General features: G+C 40.7%; 2 protein-coding genes across 5 annotated transcripts in view; one reads left to right on the forward strand and one right to left on the reverse strand.

Annotated features, from left to right (window-relative positions):
• LOC124280858 (N-acetyllactosaminide beta-1,6-N-acetylglucosaminyl-transferase-like) overlaps positions 1-9,340 on the forward strand; it is a 29,572-nt gene extending 20,232 nt beyond the window's left edge. The window contains exon 3 of the mRNA XM_046716849.1: positions 9,027-9,340. Within this exon, the coding sequence (XP_046572805.1) occupies positions 9,027-9,319 (293 nt within the window). The 3' untranslated portion in view covers positions 9,320-9,340. The remainder of the gene's footprint in view (positions 1-9,026) is intronic.
• Positions 9,341-13,451: 4,111 nt separating this feature from the next.
• Positions 13,452-21,834, reverse strand: part of LOC124280857 (carbohydrate-responsive element-binding protein-like) — a 57,798-nt gene continuing 49,415 nt past the window's right edge. For all 4 annotated transcript variants that reach the window (XM_046716848.1, XM_046716847.1, XM_046716846.1 and 1 more), the window contains 3 exons: positions 21,319-21,442; positions 20,592-20,721; positions 13,452-19,049 (listed from right to left, as the gene is read on the reverse strand). In XM_046716848.1, coding sequence (XP_046572804.1) covers positions 18,919-19,049; positions 20,592-20,721; positions 21,319-21,442 — 385 coding nt within the window. In that variant the 3' untranslated portion in view covers positions 13,452-18,918. The remainder of the gene's footprint in view (positions 19,050-20,591; positions 20,722-21,318; positions 21,443-21,834) is intronic.

The raw sequence follows: 21,834 nt of genomic DNA on the forward strand, positions 1-21,834 counted from the left end.
TAGTTAGTTTTAATTGTGTTTTTTTCGCATTTACCAATTGTAAATAGTGTAAATAAAAAGCAAACAAGAGTTCCTTTGTAAATGAAGTAGTCCTAAATAATAGAGTACACTTTAAAGTCATTTGGATATCATCTTCCCTTGCCAATGAACAGCTCCTGGGCCCATGAAATAGTCCTTCAAATAGTTTCTTTGGTTGGCGCCATCTAGTGGGGTAACGTTCCTCGCACCCCGGTTATCCCCATCAAGCAGCTGTGTGCAGGAGCGCCACTCGCCTGGGGTGAGTGAACAGTCCTCATTCCCCTGGTCTATGAGGTTCATCTGACTGTTCCGGTTCCTCGTTCTCAGCATATTGTGTGAAGTGACGCAGGCCAGAGTTATCTGTTCAGCTATTTAGGGAGCCGAGGAGGATTTGGAACCTCATAGTCAGAATCCCGAAGGTATTCTCCACCACTCGTCTGGCCTGAGACAGTCTGCAAAAGTCACAAATTAAACATTTTTAAGTCAAATGCATTCAAAATCCAAAACCTTTCATATAATATTGCATGTACCCAAAGATAGTAAGTTATAATTTGATTTAGGTATTTATGGAAAAGAATAATTACCTGCAGTTGAAGATCTGCTGATCGGGGTCCATCTGACGCATGGAAAAGGACTTCATCATCCAGGGGCGGAGTGGAAAGGCATCGTCGCCGATGATGAAGTATGGCACACCATATCGGGAATACAAGCTCATCGCCCGCCCTCCATCCGATCTCGTGAATGGTTGAAGACCATCAGCGTCTGATGCTGATCCCTTGGCCCCGACGTTGACCCACGTGAACTTGTAGTCGGCATCCGCGAGTGCCAGCAAGACGATAGAGAAAAAGTTCTTGTAGTAGTAGAAGAGGGAACCGCTTTTGGGAGGCTTCTTGATGCGTATGTGCTTGCCATCAAACGCACCGGTGCAATATGGAAATTGCCACCTTTCCTTGAAAGCACGGACTACAGTATTCCATCTGCTCTGATCGCACTCATCTGACCGATACTCAGCTTTGAAGGCATCAAGGATGGGATTGATGTGCTTACGGCTGAGGCTTTGGCTTAGGAGGAGGGTTTAGCATTCTCCAGGTCATCCACCAGTTCAAGCAGGTGCCAGGCTATCTGCACCCAAATGGTAAGCAGTCTTCGCTTCTCGGGGATCACCAGGTTTACGTCAAGGTTCCTGATGGTGATGTTACTACTTTGCAGTCCTCTAATTGAATGGGTACCTGGTGAAAATGCACCCTGTAATTTATACAATTTGGAAACCAAGGGTCTACTCGGCAGAAAAATGGAATTTCCGTCGAGAACCAGTCGCTCCGGTTGAACACAGGTCGCGTAGAGGTCGGGCAGGTCGACTTAGGACGAAATTAATTCGAAATTAGGTCGATATACAGGTCTAGCTGTTCAAGTATAGGTCTTCTCAACTTAGCCGACCTGAGTCGAGATATGTCGACTGAAGTCGAACTAAAATCGAACTAAGGTCGTAAAGGTCCTTACGAGGTCGTTGTGAGGTCGAGATACCCCCCCAGGTCGAGTAGTTTGCGAGGTCGAGTCGGTCGAGCTCCAGAGGTCGCCACTGGGACCGCACCATATAGTCCGCAAAGATATTTCCAGAAATTCGAGGCATTTGTACGTGTTCTTTTTCTTTAAAACCGGGGCTTGAAAATCAGTTTTAAAACCACGCCAACCCAAGAGGGGCCTAATAATGGGATCGAGTGATCAGGCTCTCTGATTTGGTTGACACATGTCATCATCATATCCCAATTGTGTAGATCGATGCTCATGCTGTTGATCACTGGATTGTCTGGTGCAGACCGCCGCCATATAGCTGGAACATTGCTGCGTGCGGCGTTAAACAACAAACAAAAAAAACTATGGAGAAAAAAAATAAATGGAGGCTTCCTTAATCGTTGACAGTCGCTGAACCACACTACCAGGTGACGGAGGTGCGGTAGTGAGGTATCCCCTCATCTGTTCGTCCTTAATACCAGTCGGGCGGTTGTGTAGCCTAGTGGTTAAAGCGTTCGCTCGTCACGCCGAAAGCCCGGGTTCGATTCCCCACATGGCTACAATGTGTGAAGCGTATTTTTGGTGTTCCGTGATATTGCTGTAATATTGCTAAAAGCGATGTAAAACTCACTTGTCTAACCAGCCATTCAAAGCATGATCTAATCTGTGAAACTGATCCTGAAATTTAAAATATCCAAAATTCCTTTTCTAGCTAAGGAACCGTTCATATAACTGGTGTGTGTGTGTGCGTGCGTGTGTGCACTCAAATGGTAGATAATAATTATATAGATGGATAGATTTAGAGACATGTGGGAAAATAGATAAACAGGTAGGTTTATAGAGAGGGTGTGTGTTGTTGATGTTGTTGTTGTTGTTGTTGTTGTTGTTGTTTACCAAAGACGTCTTACGATGAAACAACGTCAGCCATGTCACCGAGTCTTACCACCTGATGTAGTCGCCCTTTACAACCAGCACTAATTGGCAACAACTCTAACTCAAACTCCCGCGTTGTCCTGAGCTTATGAATGCCAAAACGAGCATGGTAATCAAGATATTTTTATGGATTAAACTTCTTTTTTATTTTTCCCTCACGACGTTTCGGGACCATTCCAGGTCCCTTCATCGGGTGATGAAGAGTTTACCTTATGAAAAGTTCACCTGATGAAGGGACCTAGAATGGTGATGAAGAGTTCACCTGATGAAGGGACCTGGAATAGTGATGAAGAGTTCACCTGATGAAGGGACCTAGAATGGTGATGAAGAGTTCACCTGATGAAGGGACCTGGAATAGTGATGAAGAGTTCACCTGATGAAGGGACCTGGAATGGTGATGAAGAGTTCACCTGATGAAGGGACCTGGAATGGTGATGAAGAGTTCACCTGATGAAGGGACCTGGAATGGTGATGAAGAGTTCACCTGATGAAGGGACCTGGAATGGTGATGAAGAGTTCACCTGATGAAGGGACCTGGAATAGTGATGAAGAGTTCACCTGGTGAAGGGACCTGGAATGGTGATGAAGAGTTCACCTGATGAAGGGACCTGGAATGGTGATGAAGAGTTCACCTGATGAAGGGACCTGGAATGGTGATGAAGAGTTTACCTGATGAAGGGACCTGGAATGGTGATGAAGAGTTCACCTGATGAAGGGATTTGGAATGGTGATGAAGAGTTCACCTGATGAAGGGACCTGGAATGGTGATGAAGAGTTCACCTGATGAAGGGACCTGGAATGGTGATGAAGAGTTCACCTGATGAAGGGACCTGGAATGGTGATGAAGAGTTCACCTGATGAAGGGACCTGGAATGGTGATGAAGAGTTCACCTGATGAAGGGACCTGGAATGGTGATGAAGAGTTCACCTGATGAAGGGACCTGGAATGGTGATGAAGAGTTCACCTGATGAAGGGACCTGGAATGGTGATGAAGAGTTCACCTGATGAAGGGACCTGGAATAGTGATGAAGAGTTCACCTGATGAAGGGACCTGGAGTGGTCCCGAAACGTCGTGAGGGAAATAAAAAAGAAGGTTTAATCCATAAAATATCTTGGACATCTATGTACAACTTCTAAATGCCACTGAAAGAGCATGGTAATGTTTTGTATCTGATGGTGATAGATCATCTGTCACCTCATGCACAGGAATTCATGTAACAAGGGTTTCAACTGAATATTATGCATGAAATACTTGTCGTAAATGTCAAGTGTTGCCATGCTTCACATTTCGAGTATCCTAATCTACAATATAAGCATCCTAGGACAGTAGCTGTCATAAAGTCAATATAGACGAGCCAAAGGTGGGTGGTTGGAATCCTTTGCTTTATCCATAACACATTAAAAAGTGGTTCTTTAAAATTGTCAACTATCTTGACAGCACTTAATTCAGGAATTTGAACAACCAATGCTCATCATAAGACTGCCTGACTGACTGAGTTTGGTTTTACGCCGCTTTTAGAAATATTTCAGCAACATCACGGCGGGGGACACCAGAAATGGGCTTCACACATTGTACCCATGTGGGGATTCGAACCCGGGTCTTCGGCGTGACGAGCGAACGCTTTAACCACTATACTACCCCACCGCCCGCTTATCATAAGAGGCAACTAACGGGACCGAGTGGCCAGGCTCACTGACTTGGCTGACACATGTCATCGTATCTTCGTAATTGCGTAGATAGATGCTCATGCTGTTGATCACTGGATTGTCTGGTCCAGACTCGATTATTTACAGACCGCCGCCAAATGGCTGGAATATTGCTGAGTGCAAACAAACTAAAGGAATTTGACATTAAAGTCCACCTCCAAATAACGCATCTTCCAGTTATTCTACATCGTTGTGAGCTAAATATTGACAACCATACCAAAACTTATCGTTGGAATATGAACCCAACAATTATAGATTATTTATAGTGTTTAAGGACTGACACAGACTCCACTTGACACAGACGCCATTGTTCGTTATTCGGTGCCACGGCCCGGTCGTAGAATCTGAATTCATTTCATCAAGTGGTTCCGTTTTCAAATGATCATTGAGAGGTGAGTCGCTTAAAACTGACGAAAGTGGTTTTTCAAGTAGTATCTTTAAAAATACGTATGTTAGTTCGTGATCTACACAATGTTGAGTGCACATCGTTATGATCTTCCGCCTTTGTGGTCTGATGCACAAGACCGTCCGCCGAATAAGATTCGATCCCGTACAGCGTCGACCAAAAGCCGTCAAAAGATGGTAGTTGTTGTTACCACGCCTGGCGCTAGACTTCATAGGGATGAAATGAGTAAGTCAGTGTGCTGTTACACCGCTTGTAGCAATAACCCACCAATATTACGGCAGAGGACAGGTTAAACTGGGGCATGGTATCTCAGCGGACTAGCTCTGGAACTTTATTACAACACGCACCGTGAAGGCGGTATCAGCCGATGAAAACATGGAGACGTGAATACAGAGATTCCCCCGTCAGATAGATAGACAGATAGATAGATAGATGGATGGATAGAAATTCATTGCAAAGTGAAGCTCCTGTTCAATTAGCTTGAGAAGAGTGAGTGAGTGCAATATTCCACCAATATCAAGGCGGGGAACACCAGAAATGGGCTTCACACATAGTACCCATATGGGGAATCGAACCCGGGTCTACGGCGTGACGATCGAACGCTTTAACCACTAAGCTACCCCACCGCCCCGGCTCGAGGGGAGACCATTGTGCAGATATTGGTGTATATTAACCTGGACTGAACGTATAAAGTCGATCTAAATTAAGTAGGTAAAGTGTCATTGCTCGGAACCTATATCAACATATTTTAGCCTCATTAAGAAGATGTTCCAGTAATGATTACATAAATGCACACCTACCTAATGACAAAGCGTGAGAACCAAAATCACGAAAACATTACACATATGCCCCTACTCTGCACACGCTGACTCCAAGGATATTAGCTGTAATGTTTGGTTCAGGGACCCGTTCAAGAAAAAAATCCCAGCGCTACAACTGTCTTAAACCAATTTCAGGAGTTGCGATAATTAAGCATTAAGATCGCTTTGTGGAATTGGTCCTACGTCCACTTATACAAAACGATCTTGGAGCTACAAGGATCATAAATACTTATACCCGTGAAGATCCTTATACCCGTGAAGATCCTTATACCCGTGAAGATATTGCACGCCGTTAGAGGCGACTAACGGGATCGGGTGGTCAGGCTCGCTGACTTGGCTGACACATGTCATCGTATCCCAATCGTGTAGATCGATGCTCATGTCGTTCATCACTGGATTATCTGGTCCAGACTTGATGATTTACAGGCCACTTCCATATAGATGGAATATTGCTGAGTGCGGCGTAAAACATAACTGACTCTCTTATTAATCCTTAAGATCCGCGGAAGCGCAAAAAATTCAAACCTAGCTGGGGCAACGGATATATCCATTAAGGAAGATTTTCATCAGCTAATCAGCTATCCGGTCATTCTTGACACGGCAACACATACATAGGTCATATTGAAGTTAAACTTTAAACCACTTCCTTGCCACACGCAACAACCTATATCGTACAGTGGGTCACGAGGGACATTGAAACGGTTTCACAATGTCAGTGCGGTTTTCGAAGTAATTTGTTTTACACGTTTTTAGACTTCGTTTCAGCAAATCATTACGCTCATTACACCGGAATATTAAAAAACATATAAAACATTACATGAAGTCAAATAAAAAAAGTTATAAAATACTGAATATTGATAAATGTGTTTCGATTGATGAACATGAAACACGGAAAGAGAGTTTATTGAAACGCACCAAAGTCTCACGAGAATCACAGAAAATAGGAAGTAAACTCAAATATAAAGAAAATATAGTCCATCTCACCACAGTTCAAATGCTGAAAAATATTTAGAGCAGAGAAAATATTTTTAATAGTCTCCTTTATAAATTTGATCTTCCGTTTTACTTTTCGTTATTCGCGTTAAATGTTTATTGTTCTTAAGTGTTTGGCAATATTGAGTGTTTTCCGAATATTTCATATTTTCATATTTATTTTGTACTATTCACACTTTGCTACGGATCAAATCCTGGATTCAACAGAAAACTATGATGTAGGGTCAAATCTAAGCTTATTGTAAGCATGCATGGATCCTAGGTTTCAGTATGTCATTGCATTTTGTGGATCCCATACCTGCTATTGACAGGTGTTGTGTACTTGTCAATGACTCGTTCCATGATTTGCAAAATGGTTGATTGGTGCCATGAAAGCCGTTTTGATGGTTACTCATGTATCAAGTGCATAAGGTTAGATTAAAGTGACTGTTTGCCTAAAGAGGGGTTACCATATTATTATTTATCCAGTTTTAAATGGATACAATTTCAAATTATAAATCTACGTTTAAGTAAAGTTGTGAATTTCTGTGATCCTTAGCAAAGTGTGAGTAGTATATTTTCCTACGTATGTGTACTGCTTAGTCTGTCATACAGACCCTGCAACAAATATATCCAAGAAAGCTACAAGTCTAGAATATATGGCAAGTCTAGAATATATGGCAAGTCTAGAATATATGGCAAGTCTGAAAATGAGGAAAGTCTCAGGACTCCATTTCAATATACATGTATATATGTTACAGTGAATATGTAAAACCAGGGATTATGTAGAGATAATTTTCAAGATTATGTATAATGTCTGATTCACTCAGTGATTATACATAATCACTGAAATTTTCAGGGCTTATACATAATCACCGAAATTTTCAGGGCTTATACATAATCACTGAAAAATAGACAAGAATTTTAGACATATTCCCTGAATCACTTGTGTAGTTTGAGGTATATTTCATCCTAAAAGATGTGGAATCCGTTTCAGTTAGTTATATATTTTGTTTCCTTATGAACTGTTTTTTTCTGTAAAAACTGTTCTTTCAGAGACTAGTTGTTAGTCTATGTACAGCCTAGTTCCCTAATTAAAATGGCAATGCCAGTGTTTATCCTATCCCTCGTTGACATACTATATATTTTGACAACGACGTACTTGCGACGTACTTGACCGACATACTACCTGACTCAATTATCGGCGGGATCGAAACAGATTTAGTCGCGGAGTAATGTAATACTTGAATGAGAAAGCGTGATACTCACAATGTGTAGACGGCCGGTGGGATAGCCTAGTGGCTAAAGCTTTCGCTTGTCACTGCGAAGACACGGGTTCGATTCCCCACATAGGTACAATATGTGATGCCTATTTCTGGTGTCCCTCGCCGTGATACTGCTGGAATAGTGCTTAAAGCGGCGTCAAACTATACTCACTCACCCACTCACTCAGAATATGTCGGAAACGTTTCCATGTCCCATGTGGGCCACCGACTGACAAGTATTTTCTTAATCGTTTCTCTAATTAATTTCATTTGCGTGTGTTTGAAATCCCCCCATACAGATATTACACGAATTAAATCGGAGAATGGTATCCTGTGAAAGCATACAAGATGGCATCTTGATAATCTAAGTGGTAAATATATCTTGTCAGACTTTTAATTTAAAAGCTCTACATCATGTATACTGTACGTGGCGAATATGCTTACGTGGTGATAGTGCAGAAATCTTTTAAAAAATCTCCACTAGTATTTTCGCGGAACATATGTACCGAAGTCTACAAAACCGAAATTAGCTATGGTGCGTTGGTCCTTGGTTCGAATCCCAAAATATTTAGGTGCTTATCGCCACCATTATTCGTGATCGATACATACGGACTGACTGACTGAGTTTGGTTTTACGCCGCTTTTAGCAATATTCCAGCAACATCACGGCGGGGGACACCAGAAATGGGCTTCACACATTGTGCCCATGTGGGGATTCGAACCCGGGTCTTCGGCGTGACGAGCCAACGCTTTAACCATTAGGCTACCCCACCGCCCCGATCGATATATAGGAATGTGGGACTATGCCTGTATGTTTCACCTTGTCAGCAGACCATGTTGTTAGAAGAGACGACTTACCGAATTCGTTTGTGTTTGTTTGTTGGTTGGTTGACGCCGCACTCAGAAATAGCCAAGCTATATGGCGGTGGTCTGTAAATAATCGAGTCTGGACCAGACAATCCGCAGATCAATAGCATGAGCATCGATCTACACAACTGGGATGCGATGTCATGTGGACAACTGCCTTCTGGACGATTAGCGCTTGGACAGTTACCTCCTAGAACAGCAAACCCAGCAAAAATTACGCAAACAAAAATACTTCGTTTGTTCGTTTGGTTCCTAAACGTTTGTTCCGTTCTGACTTTCACTCTGACAAAGCCTTTGGTATGTTCCCCGAGAAATATTGCCGACGCGGTAATGTAATTTCAGCACCCATTAGCCTGAGCAAGCCGTAGGGTGAAAAATAGCTAGTCCTCTGCTAAGCGGCGGTATGTCTTCTTGGGCGATGGAGGAACGTGTCAATATTTACGATGTGTGTGCATGTATGTATGTGTGCTATTGAACGCGCAGCGCTGAACAATTGCCACTTAGATTTCTGTTTTGTTTTACAGAGCATCCAGACAAGAAAAGGTTTATTTCTAGATTTGTTATTTGGAACGGAAAAGAACAAAGGTATACATGCCATGGAAGGTACCGGCATAATATATGTGTCTTTGGACTGGGGGATCTCCCCTCTTTGAAGGTTGCCCGGAAACTGGTTGCAAACAAGTTTGACCTTCAGTATGACCCTGTGACGTACGCGTGTGTGGAAGAAATTGTACGAAATCGAACTGTCAGCGGATTGGTGTTATTAAACCATATACATTACATTTGTTATATTATTTCTTCAAATTGCAGTCTCTAAGTAAGTGAGCTGTACATTTACGTTTACAGCAGTCAGGTTGTCAAGCATGAGTGAGTGAGTACGGTTTTAGCAATATTCCAGCAATATCACGGTGCGGGACACCAGAAATGGGCTTCACACATTGTACCCAGGTGAGGAGGTGAGGTGAGGTGAAATTGGATTTAACGTCGTGCTTGAGAATATTTCGCTCATATGACGACGTGCATGCGTGTGAATGTGCGGCTGCTTGTACTAGCCCAGACTTACGCTGGTTTTATAGTGCTAGCTCACTGAGGCGATTAAAAGGATCAAAGAGGCTTAGTGAATCATAGCATATCACAAGATTTTCCGGTCCATACTTAAAGACATGCCAGCGGACTGGGGCACCTGTTCTGTGGCAGAATCCCTACCAGGATGCAACAAGGAGTGAGTGGTCTGGATATACCAGGAAGCCTTTGAACTTTACTCTAGGTCCCCTATCCCCAAAGTGCTGAGGGTAAGCAAAACTCCAATGATAGCTGTCCTTATTGATTAACAGTGAGTGAGTATGGTTTTACCCAACTTTTAGCAATATTACAGCAATAGATCACATGGACACCAGAAATAGTGGTGGTGGAATTGGGTTTAAGGTCGTGCTTGAGAATCTTTCGCTCAAATGACGACGTGCATGCGTGTGTATGTGTATGTGCGGCTGACAGTACTAGCCCAGACTGAAGCTGGTTTTATAGTGCTAGCCCACTGTGATACCATGCCGCAGTCTATCTATCTATGACGCAGTCGGGGATCGAACCCGCGACCTTCCACACTCTGGGCGAACGCTCTAACCACCACACCACGGAGGCGGTCGACACCACAAATAGGCTTCACACATATGGGGAATGAAACCCAGGTCTTTGGCCTGGCACGTGAAGGCTACCTAACCGTCCCAGGAAATGTATGATCTTGGTTGGTTGGTTTGTTGAAAGCAATATGGCGGCTGTCTGTAAATAATCGAATCTGGACAAGACAATCCAGTGACAGACACCATGAGCAACAATCTACTCAACTGGGATACAATGACATGTGTTAACCAAGTCAGAGAGCCTGACCACCCAATCACAATAATCGCCTCTTGCTGAAAACCAATTCTAACCTGGATCTTCACAGGTAAGGCAATGTATGAAGCTACGACAGACATGTCAAAATACACTGAAAACAGCACATTGGTTTCTCTTTCTTGACATTTAATGACATATGTACATCAAATAATATGTCCTTTTTATATACAAATCTATAGTACACAAAAAGGTTACAGGTATTATTTCAGCACTGACAACTGGACATCTTTAACAAAGGAACAGGGAGGGCCAACACTACAAACGCCCAACAGAGACATGTCCACCTCATGATAAGGTATAAATAAAAACAGCTGCAGTGACTGAAGCATACATATCAAACACACATTCATTAATCACGTTAATTACACATTCCACCAGATCAAAGCTCTGTCATTTACCTTCATTTGTTTATAGTTACCAATGGTTGATATGAATCATGATAATATATTGATGCAAGTGAAAGGTGGACAGTGATGCCTTGTTGTAATCCAGTGAAATTATTCTAGGGCCAAACCATGGTTGCAGAATTACCCTCTAGGCTTTTATATCTTTCACCCAAAACAGCATTTTCCAAAGTAAATGGTCCAGGGACCCCTCCACAAAGTGTTCGTAGCACTACATCTTTCAAAAGCCAATGATACAGTATAGAGCTATGTCGTAACACTACGAACACTTGGTGAATCAGGACCCTAATGTATAAATTACCCTTTCATATGTTTCACCCAAAGATTATTTTCCAGGCTAAATGGGTCCAGGGACCCCATCCACAAAGCGTCTGTAGCACTACGTCATACCCATACCTAAGCCAATGATACAGTATAGAGTTACTATACTTCGTATCACTACGAACGCTTTGTGGATTGTGACCCTCATGTATGAAGTTTCATTGTATGTTTTAATCAGCACGTTTCTAGTTGCACAAATGACACCAGCAATGCCAGTCCTGAGACTGGCAAACCGATGGTGAACCATGTAATGTAACATATAGGGTGCAGATATACATCGGTTCAATTAGGTATTCCCTAGACCACATCTGAAAAGGCACCAGACCTGGATAACTCATGGCCAAACTGATGTTCCTTCTAAGGGCACTGTACAGGGACAACTGATCAAGCCTATGTTAAGGACACATGCAACTTCAGCAAGTTGATTAAACCATCTTCCTTGTGTTGCATTTCACTGTAACTACTGACCATCACAAACACTTTGTTAATGTCACACAGCAGTATTACAGCCAAGTGACAGCAGTCTGTAAACAATTGGAGCCTGGACCAGACAATCCTGTGAGCATTGATCTACACAAATGAATATGAAGACATGTATCAACATTATTGAGGCTGACCACCCATTCTTGTTAGTCTCCACTTACAAGAAAAATGGATAGCTGAACACTAACTCGAACCCTGATGTTTTACAAACACTAACTACCCCTATGTTCCTGTAGGGACAAACAGAGATGTACTCCTGTAGGAATCATGTCTTACACCAATAAACTACAGGAACATAGTGGGTAATTTTAAAAAATAAGCCCAGCCAGAATAGAGAAAAAATCAACACTAATATATTCTATTCCATTTTCCTACCATTGGAAAAACACAGATCAAAGACTGAACATATTTATACTTCAAAAGTTTACATTTTCATGATACCTCAATCCAAAGATCTAACATGCTGAAAATCTGTGATTCAAATTCCCAATTTGACTCATGACAGTTCTGATCAAAGAACAATTTGCATATAATTTAACTCATGAATTCCAAATTGTGTCCATATTAAAGATCCATATAAATTTTTACCATAAAAAAAAGTGAAAGAAATTCCTGAACCACTTCTTTAAGCATAAGGGATTTATGCTAATACCTTTAATGTGTCTAAAGACTAAGATTAACGAATAATTTAATCTCAGTATGTGTAATGCTTTTTCCAAATGAGCGGCAAGATTTGCAAGTAAAGATTAAGAAACTTGTAAAAGATAGTAAAATCTGAAACAAAATTTCAACCTTGATACAAGAGTGTAGAACACAATGCGTTGATTCTGAGATGTAACTGTGTTACATACATGTGGTACATAACCCATCTAGGAAAAACTGAAGAGTAATATCATTGAAATCATAACTATTGTTTAGACATTGCCATCATGCAGTCAGGTTTAAATATTTAAAGAATAACTATTGCTACACTATCTAGATGATAAATAGAAATATTCAACACAACCTGGAAGAAAATCAAACTTCATAAACTAGTCACAAATGTGACCATAAGGCCAGACCAATTTTATTTCTTGTTTTATGTTTTTTTGTCCTCAGAAAACACTAAGGCAGGAGGGGGGAAAAACATAACCAGTCAAAGTAGTATTCCTTTTAAATACTAAAAGTATTTTACTTTTGGCAATTTATGAAGTGTATATGAGGCAAAATACAATCTAAAATACATTTTCTTGAATGTTTATATTTTTGGCCAATAAAAACAGGATTTTATTTTTTGAGTGGGGAAGTTAAGGGACTGTTCATAATTTATGGCAGAGACCATATACCGATATCGGTATATGGTCTCTGTTTATGGCTAGGGGGAGGGTGATGATGATTTTTTATGGAGAAGCATGTACAATGTGAATGATCCCCTCTAAAATTTACGTACAACATAAGTGACCCCCCCTGCAAGTCATGTACAAAATCAGTGACCCCCTTCCTCCCCTTCCTATAATTTCTAAGTATAATTTTAAACATATTTTTATGTACAAAATTGCTGACCCCCCTAGTAAGTGTGTACAAAATTGCTGACCCCCCTAGCTCCCCAGAACAAATTTGGTGACCCCCTTAAAATCATCATCACCCCCCCCCTAACCATAAATTCAGAAAGGTCCCTAAATTGTTTTTTTGTTTTTTTCTTATTCTTGAGAAAACACAACCGGCAGATCCTTAGAACAAGAAACAAAATTGGTCCGGGCCTAATGCAATTAACAAACAAATACAGCTGCCAGGTTTTATACACTGTTAAGTATACTTTTATCCCAAGAACTACAAATGATGTGTTTACAAGGAATAACTTTTTTCATATTGGGGATTGTATAATACACAAGACAGGGACTCATTTGCCTGGCATCTATGTTTGGTAGAGTGACTTGGGTTTATCCCTGCACTGACGTACACTTCATGTACACGACCACCTATCAGCCTAAGGTGGAGCAAAGCCTTTATTTATGAAGGACTGTGTTATGTTCTTAGACTTGGCGGAACTTCATAACAATATACCACAGAACAAATGGAGTGTGCTGATATAACGTGTGCTTGGCTGTTTATTACCTTTCTCAACAAGAGTGATACAAGGGGACGTAACTCACATTGTAAGATCTCAGTCTGACACAGCAGTAGAGCGCCTAACCTTATATTATCGTCAATACACTACATCTCCTCTGTTGTTAATTTAAACGTACAACTTTAAAATGCTAATCAAGATCTTACTGTTTGTGATGAAGTCAAAAGGTATGGAGCTGAATACCAAGACACACAGTCATGGCATATCTGGGATTTCAACCCATCATCATGGGTTTCTTGCAACGGATGCAACTCTGCACAGAATATTTAGGACCCTTGTCAAACTACTGTGTAAGTCTCCACAGGATTATTATGAATTGTTAGATTTATAAAAACAAAACACTTACACATGCACACAATGAGGGTGTGAAGTGCCCTGTCTCACTGAGATCATCTCATAGTCCTTACTACCGGTGCACAAACATCAGAGGGCATCTCAGTGCAAGTCACACAGAAAGACTTTTCACCAACTTTGACAAACTAGCAAGAACTGCCACCTGCACCACACCTAGTCCCCTTTAAACACTGTCTTTCTTGATGCAATAAAACTACTGTCAACTGAACATACTAGGTAGAAAGCACCCCTTAAAGGTTTCTATCCGGCACTAACAAGAAAACAGTTACAATGCCCTTCTGTATTACTGTATTCTCCCATGACACTTAACACCTATATTAAAAACATATATGTATTACCACAATTAAAAAGACATCCAGACAAAAGCAGCTGGAACAAGGAAACCATGGCCCTCCTCCTCAATACAACAAACATACTGGACATTTGGAGATATATTTTGGAGACAGGCTCAACTTTATCTATACCTAACTTCACTCCATGAAAGAGTCTAAAACTAAACATTTCAAGTGCAAGAAGTCCGAAGTAGAAGTGAGTGAGTATAGTTTTATGCCGCTTTTAGCAATATTCCAAGCACTATCACTGTGGGGGATACAAGAAATAAACATCACTTGCTGTACCCATGTGGGGAATCGAACTCAGGTCTTCAGCGCGACAAACAGACGCTTTAACCACTAGGCTACCCCACCGCCCGACTAAGTAGAAAAGGCACTGCTTCACTATACTGTAACTGTCAGTGTGTGTTACATCCTAGACTAAAACATATAAGTAGGCAGCACCATTTTCAAAACACATAACTTGAAAGAAGGGATGCACCATATTACTGGCTTTCATTCACTACTGATGTTTTCCATCGTGATTAACTGACAAATAGGCATACCTTACATACTATAAACTGCAAAAAATGAATACAGAATCCCTAACTATTCAACCTAATTTTAAAACTGCTGTTATGACAACCATGACTATATATTTTTTCGGGATTAGTATGTAGAAAATAGGCTCTGCATGTACAGTGTCACTCACTGTCAAAAACTTAAGCTCCCAAAATATCTCAATAAATATTTTAATAAATTTAGTAAAAAAAACTTGTTTTTACAGCAAAATCCCTGATTCGCATATAGATAGATATACAACAGCAGTGAGCACATATACACCAACCCTGAGGCAGCGTTTTATGTTGGAAATGAACATAAGGGAGATAACTCCAACCAATAAGGTCATCATTCTTTACCAACATTCCTATCAATTTGTCCGGTCTCTACTCAATATCTTAGATAAGATTTCCTATTCTAGATAAGAATGTACGTGCGATCATTTTATCTGCAATATTAAAGTGTTTAATAAATTAATTGGACAGCTTTGGACAATATTCCAGGTATATCCTGAAGCATCAGTTTCATGTAGGAGTGAGTAAGTGAGTAAGTTCAGTTTTACGCCACACTCAGCAATATTCCAGCTATATGGTGGCTGTCTGTAAATAATCGAGCCTGGACCAGACAATCCAGTGATCAACAGCATGAGCATCGATCTGCGCAATTGGGAACCGAGTTTCATGTAGGAACAAAGCCTGAAGTGATGAAGAGAAGTCTCACAGTGTGTACTGCTTTGGAGGAACCCATGATCATGGTAGGGTTATAACATACATAAACATTTCTAACAGTAAAAGTCTTGAATTATGGATGTGATTGTACCGATATACAGCGGATACAGCTTTCCAGAATACTCGTAATCATGGTGGCTCAAACTTAGTTGGTTGGTGGGCTTGTTGTTTAACACCGCACAATATTCCAGTCATATGACAGCGGTCTGTAAATAATCGAGTCTGGACCAGACAGTCCAGTGATCAACATCATGAGCATCGTTCCACGCAATTGGGATACGATGACATGTGTCAACCATGTCGGTGAGCCAGCCTAACTGTGAAACTTTGTAACATAATACTGAAAGCTAATTGCTGACTGGACAAAAAGTTGAATGATAGACACTGGGGAAAACATAACAGTTAATCATGCCTTACAAACCACATATCATGGATCATAGAATTATGCCATATCCATCATGGATCATAGAATAATGCCTCATGGATCACTGATCCAAGATCATAGGACAATGTCATCTGGATCATAGAATAAAGCAGTATGGAACGTGGCTCAAAGATCATACAAATCATATCATCATAGGACAATGCCTTATTCACGGGTGGCAGATAATAGGATAGTGTTTTTTTTATTACATATCAGAATAATGACATGAATCATGAATTCAAGATCACAGAATAATGTCACATGGATCTTGGATCACAAGATACTGCCTTATGGACCACAGATTGTGTCTTATGAATCTTGGATCACAGGTAATACAAACAATTCATAAAGCTTATTGCTGACATTTAACATACAATTCCAGTCTGAAATGTCCAAAATCAACAAAAAGTTTCAAACAATGACATAGTGAAAACACTGCACCCAGATTATCTGTGCAAAGGAAAAGCATCGTGACAGTTTGTACCTGATTACAAAGACAAGCTGGATACTGATGAAATGACATCATTAATCCCAACAGTGCACATCTTGTATGCCTTTACAGACGTGACCTTTCCTCCGAGGACCTTGGAGATGTGATAAGATCAGATAGCTGCTTATTCAAAGAGAAGGTTTATTTTTACAATTCAGGGTAGAATACATCCTCTTTCTGAGACACTACATCTGGCTACTGAGGATGGAAATTAAGTATAATTCCGAAGAAAATAAACACAATTAACACAATATTCAATATTCTGATTCATCCATAAATAAATAAATAAAGATTATTTCCACCCAGACAGCACAGCAACCCCTCCTGCAGTGATACAGACAGGCACCACTGTTTACAATGCCACGAATGTGTGTCCATACTTTCTAATGAACATAGGTCACACTAAGTCCATCACAAACTCATTAACACACAATCACCATCACTATGTTCCATCAAGTTTATTGGCCATGATTCATGTTCCATCCAGTTTCCTGGCCATAAGTCATGTTCTATCCAGTTTCCTGGCCATAACTCAAGTTCCATCCAGTTTCCTGGTCATCACTCATGTTTCATCTTCTTTCCTGGTCATCACTCATGTTCCATCCAGTTTCCTTGCCATCATTCATGTTCCATCCACTTTCCTGGCCATAACTCATGTTTCATCCAGTTTCCTGGCCATAATTCATGGCCCATCTTCTTTCCTGGTCATCACTCATGTTCAACCCAGTTTCCTTGCCATAACTCATGGTCCATCTTCTTTCCTGGTCATCGCTCATGGTCCATCCAGTTTCCTGGCCATAACTCATGGTCAATCTTCTTTCCTGGTCATCACTCATGTTCCATCCAGTTTCCTGGTCATCACTCATGTTCCATCCAGTTTCCTGGTCATCACTCAAGTTCCATCCAGTTTTATGGCCATAACTCATGTTCCATCCAGTTTCCTGGCCATAACTCATGTTCCATCCAGTTTCCTGGCCATCACTCATGTTCCATCAAGTTTATTGGCCATGATTCATGTTCCATCCAGTTTCCTGGCCATAAATCACGTTCCATTCAGTTTCCTGGCCATCACTCATGTTCCATCCAGTTTCTTGGCCATGATTCATGTTCCATCCAGTTTCCTGGCCATTATTCATGCAATGTTTAGACGTTCTTGGTTTGAACATATGTTCAAGTCACCTCCCTTGTAATCAGTGTGGTTCAGATCTTCCACTGATCACTGAGGAATCACTGAGGCATCCATAGTGTCTCACCTGAGCTCAGGCCACAACTGTGATAGTCATCAAACCCCAGCCACTATCAGATAACTTTCCATGTGCAGTGGGATATTTGAGTCAGTTCAAAGAAATACATCCAAGATGGATCAGCTAACATTCAACTCAAAGCAAGACAAATTTACTTTCATTCAAGATCAACCCAAAGACATCTAAAACCTAACTTTCACTTCCAGTAATAGGTCACCAAAATATAAAAATTCAGGGCAACTGCCAGCTTCACATGACACTATGATTGAAGTTTAATAAGACCACATTCTAGATAAAGAGGCATCATTCACAGCCGACTAATGAGTCACAACACTGCCTCCACTGTACACAGAGCAGTTGTAATAGCACCATTAGAACAGGAGCAACAGTGAAAGCAGGAACAGTGCTTGGGCTGCAATATTCTAACTAAATTTCCCCCCAAAGTCCAAACAATCGTCTCCTCTCACATGACTTAACAACAAATCCCTGATCTTGATTACATCCCGAATCTGTAAGCACAATTTTGAAGTGCGATACGAGTATTATAAAGAACACATCCACTGTTTCTGCTATAAATGAACATATTGACAAGTTGTTTTCTGTGGAACTGCCCATGTACAGATTTTCTAGTGACACATCAATACATCTCCTCACTCTCAGTATGTAACGCCTCGTTCTTCTGCAATCTGCCAACTCTCATCACCCTCCATACACCTCACCACAGTCCCTGGTGAGTCACCTTAGTGCTCCTTGCCTCTAACATACTCCCACCACAAGGTGGAGCTTCAGCATCACTTCAATTCAAACTCAACAAGCCCAAATCTTGAAAGGAAGCCTAAGACACAAATCTTGAGACTGATGTTCTTCCATACCACTCAAAAAACACAAGCTTCAGCACTACATCAATGCTTGAGTTCAAATTTTGCAGGCAAGCTTCAAAACTGATAAAGGTATAAGTTCAAAACAAGATGAACATAAAGTCCCACTAACACTTGTCAGTGTGAGCTCCACTACATCTTTGAGCACTGTTTGTAAACTGTGACAGCAAAGGTCTGTTTTCTTTTCCAGTCCTCTCCCAATGGGAGAGAGAGAGTTATCATGACCTGGTGTGTGTGGAGGATAACTGAGAATCCTTCGTGACAGCCTGTGTCGCTTGCTCCTTCATCCGAGACGGCTCGGTCAAGATACTGGTTGTCGTACTTAAATGCCGTAACGCATTCAGAACAGCTGCAAGAAAAATACAGCTTTTAGAGAGATAGTCAAATGTGTTCTTCAACGCTGATTAAATATGGTCCCATTACAACATGACCCTTTATCTTCTGTGTTTTATATCCTTCTGATCATGATATCGTCTTACACTCATTAGCTACCATGGCTTCGTTTTCACTCCAGTATTTCACGGACCATTTTCAATTAAAGTGACTCTTTAAATAGCTGTCCAGTCAGTAACTGTCACAGGTGAGAGAAGAATAAAAAAAATTTCAGGAAAGTGACAAGTGTGTGCCTTTCCAAACGATGCAATGGTAGCAAACTGTCCAAGGGTATGTTTCATAATAAAACAGAATATCATAAAGTGGATCATCCTCGATAATCTCCAGGGTATACATTCCGATAAATCTCCACTAGTACCCTGGATGCATCTTCGGCTCTTTGTTGGCTTTTTATCCAAACAGGTGTCTACGCTGGGAAGTTGAGAGTACCAATCACAAGGCTTCTATCATAACTCCAAAGGTATACCCTGGAGATTATCGAGGATGAAAGTGGATATAAAAGTAACTAATTCCATCGTCTTCAATCTTTCCAACATCGGCAACTGATGCTCTTTTTGTCTTAGTTTCGGTAAGTACACATGGTAATCATAATCTTGGCACATTTATTAATGCCTTGCAGATCTGGGGACATAATTTTAACGCTAAATCTTTATGTCAAGTGATGTTTTTTCATGAAGTTTGTTAATGCATGCTCCTTCATAGCTGAAGTGACTGAAGGGCTACAATGTAGTTTTTTCTGCACACAATACTAAAAAAACATTTCTCCCAAAATTATGACACCTGTCAGTGTATGTGATCATTAACATAGTTAGTGGTTTAATGTGCTCTGAATATTCATTCTCAGCACCCTCGGAAGTATACAGTCGAGCACCGTTGTCTCGATTTTCATAGGACCAAGACAAAAATATCGAGTTATCCGAACTTTGAGACATCCGACCAGGGCATATCGTCACATATCACTATGAAAGAAAACAAACCGCTTCTCAGTATGTTTTGATTCGAAACTATTTAATCCGTTATCAGTCGTGTTTAGTCGTAACAGTGAGTACTTCCTAATTATTTCCTTCTTAATTAATCCTTATTACATAACAAACAAGTGACACCTTCAACTCAATTAGTCCTAATTAGTTTACACTACCGCATGCCTTTGATTCATGCCGCACCATGTGTAAACGTGTGGAAACCTCAGTTCAGAGGGATACTTGCCCACGACAGGTAGGTGAAGATCAAGTTTCTTTGCAAATATCGAGTTAAAAGGGTAATTTTGCTTGTGGGGACCATGAAATTATATCGAGATATCCGAAATATCGAGACAACCATATCGAGTTAAAAGAGCTTGAATAATGATAAATTATGAAGTATTTTGCCGGGACCGAGATGTTATATCGAGACAACCGAGATATCGAGTTATCAGAGTTCAACACAACGGTGCTCGACTGTACTACCAAATCTCTGACAGGTAAAAAGTCACATGACCACCTCTTCCATGTACACTTACTTGGCCTGAGCGAGACAAGGGAACAGTTCTGGTCCAGCCAGGCTAACACAGTCCGACAGAGTTCTTCAATACTAGCCGTTGATACTGTGTTGTTGAATGAACCAAAAAGGTTCCTGATAATTATTGAAAACTGGTCAATTGTTAAGGACATGACATCAAAGAACACAGATATTACTGCTACTGATTTGTTCAGGAAGTATCAGCAACAGGTTTGAGACGAAAGAGCAATGCCCTTGTCAAATCCAACTAGGCAGCTTTCTAACAGATCATGACATTTTTAAGGCAGATTTGATATGACACTGTGGCTCTCTTAAAAGATTGTCTATAAAAGTATAAGTAATACATTTCTATTGACAAACCAGAGGTTAATAGATGAGATATAAGAGAGTGAGCTAAAGTTTCACATTGCATCGACAATATCTCAACAGTAAGACATTAATAACATAGATCATTAGATTGCAGATCAACACAATAACGCAAATATCATAATCATGAGCGGTATAAGAGTCTATCAATCTATGTTTCATCCGTGCAAAATTTTCATATTGACTAACCATTCATGAATGAATAAATTCTTATGTAATAGGAGTAGTATATTCAGTATGTTTTCTTTCTAACTTTCTTCAAATGTATGGTTTAAATTCAAGCTTAGGTGACAGGAGAAAATGCATTTCTCACTGGACAGCTTCACCCTACTTTTCAAAAACATTCAATTCAGAAAGGATACAATCCAAAACTTCCAGTTGGTGAGAGTACGGTTTCGGACATAGCTATCAAACATGTCCTTCATCTGGTCGACCCTCTGCCTTGTAACTGGTACACCGGTCTCAGGCAACTGTGACTGGACAACACTGCAAGGAAAGGTTAAGATTCAAGGACACATCATCTTTTGATAACACTGAAAGTCATTTAATGAGGGTTAGTACAGATTATCAGCCATCAAATATTTAAGGCCGTTTTAGGGGCTTTTCAAGGCCCAAGCAACAATTGTAAGGAACTATCGAAATACAGGTAACACATGAGTAGTTGAATACACACAAGGTTGGTCAAATGTGAGAGCAACCATCAGAGGGAGATAACTCCTAGCTACATCACTGCACTGGGAAAGTAACACCCACTGACATTGCAAGGTATTTATATTATGCATTAGTTTCCGGAAAAATCTTAACTTGACCGATTTTGGCAATTTGGGCCTTTCCAAGGCTAAAACATATTTAAGGCTTTTTCAAGCCTGTGCAAACCT

Source organism: Haliotis rubra, unplaced genomic scaffold (assembly GCF_003918875.1).
Source record: "Haliotis rubra isolate DU_JTF1 unplaced genomic scaffold, ASM391887v1 Scf275, whole genome shotgun sequence".
Classification (NCBI taxonomy): Eukaryota; Metazoa; Mollusca; class Gastropoda; order Lepetellida; family Haliotidae; genus Haliotis; species Haliotis rubra.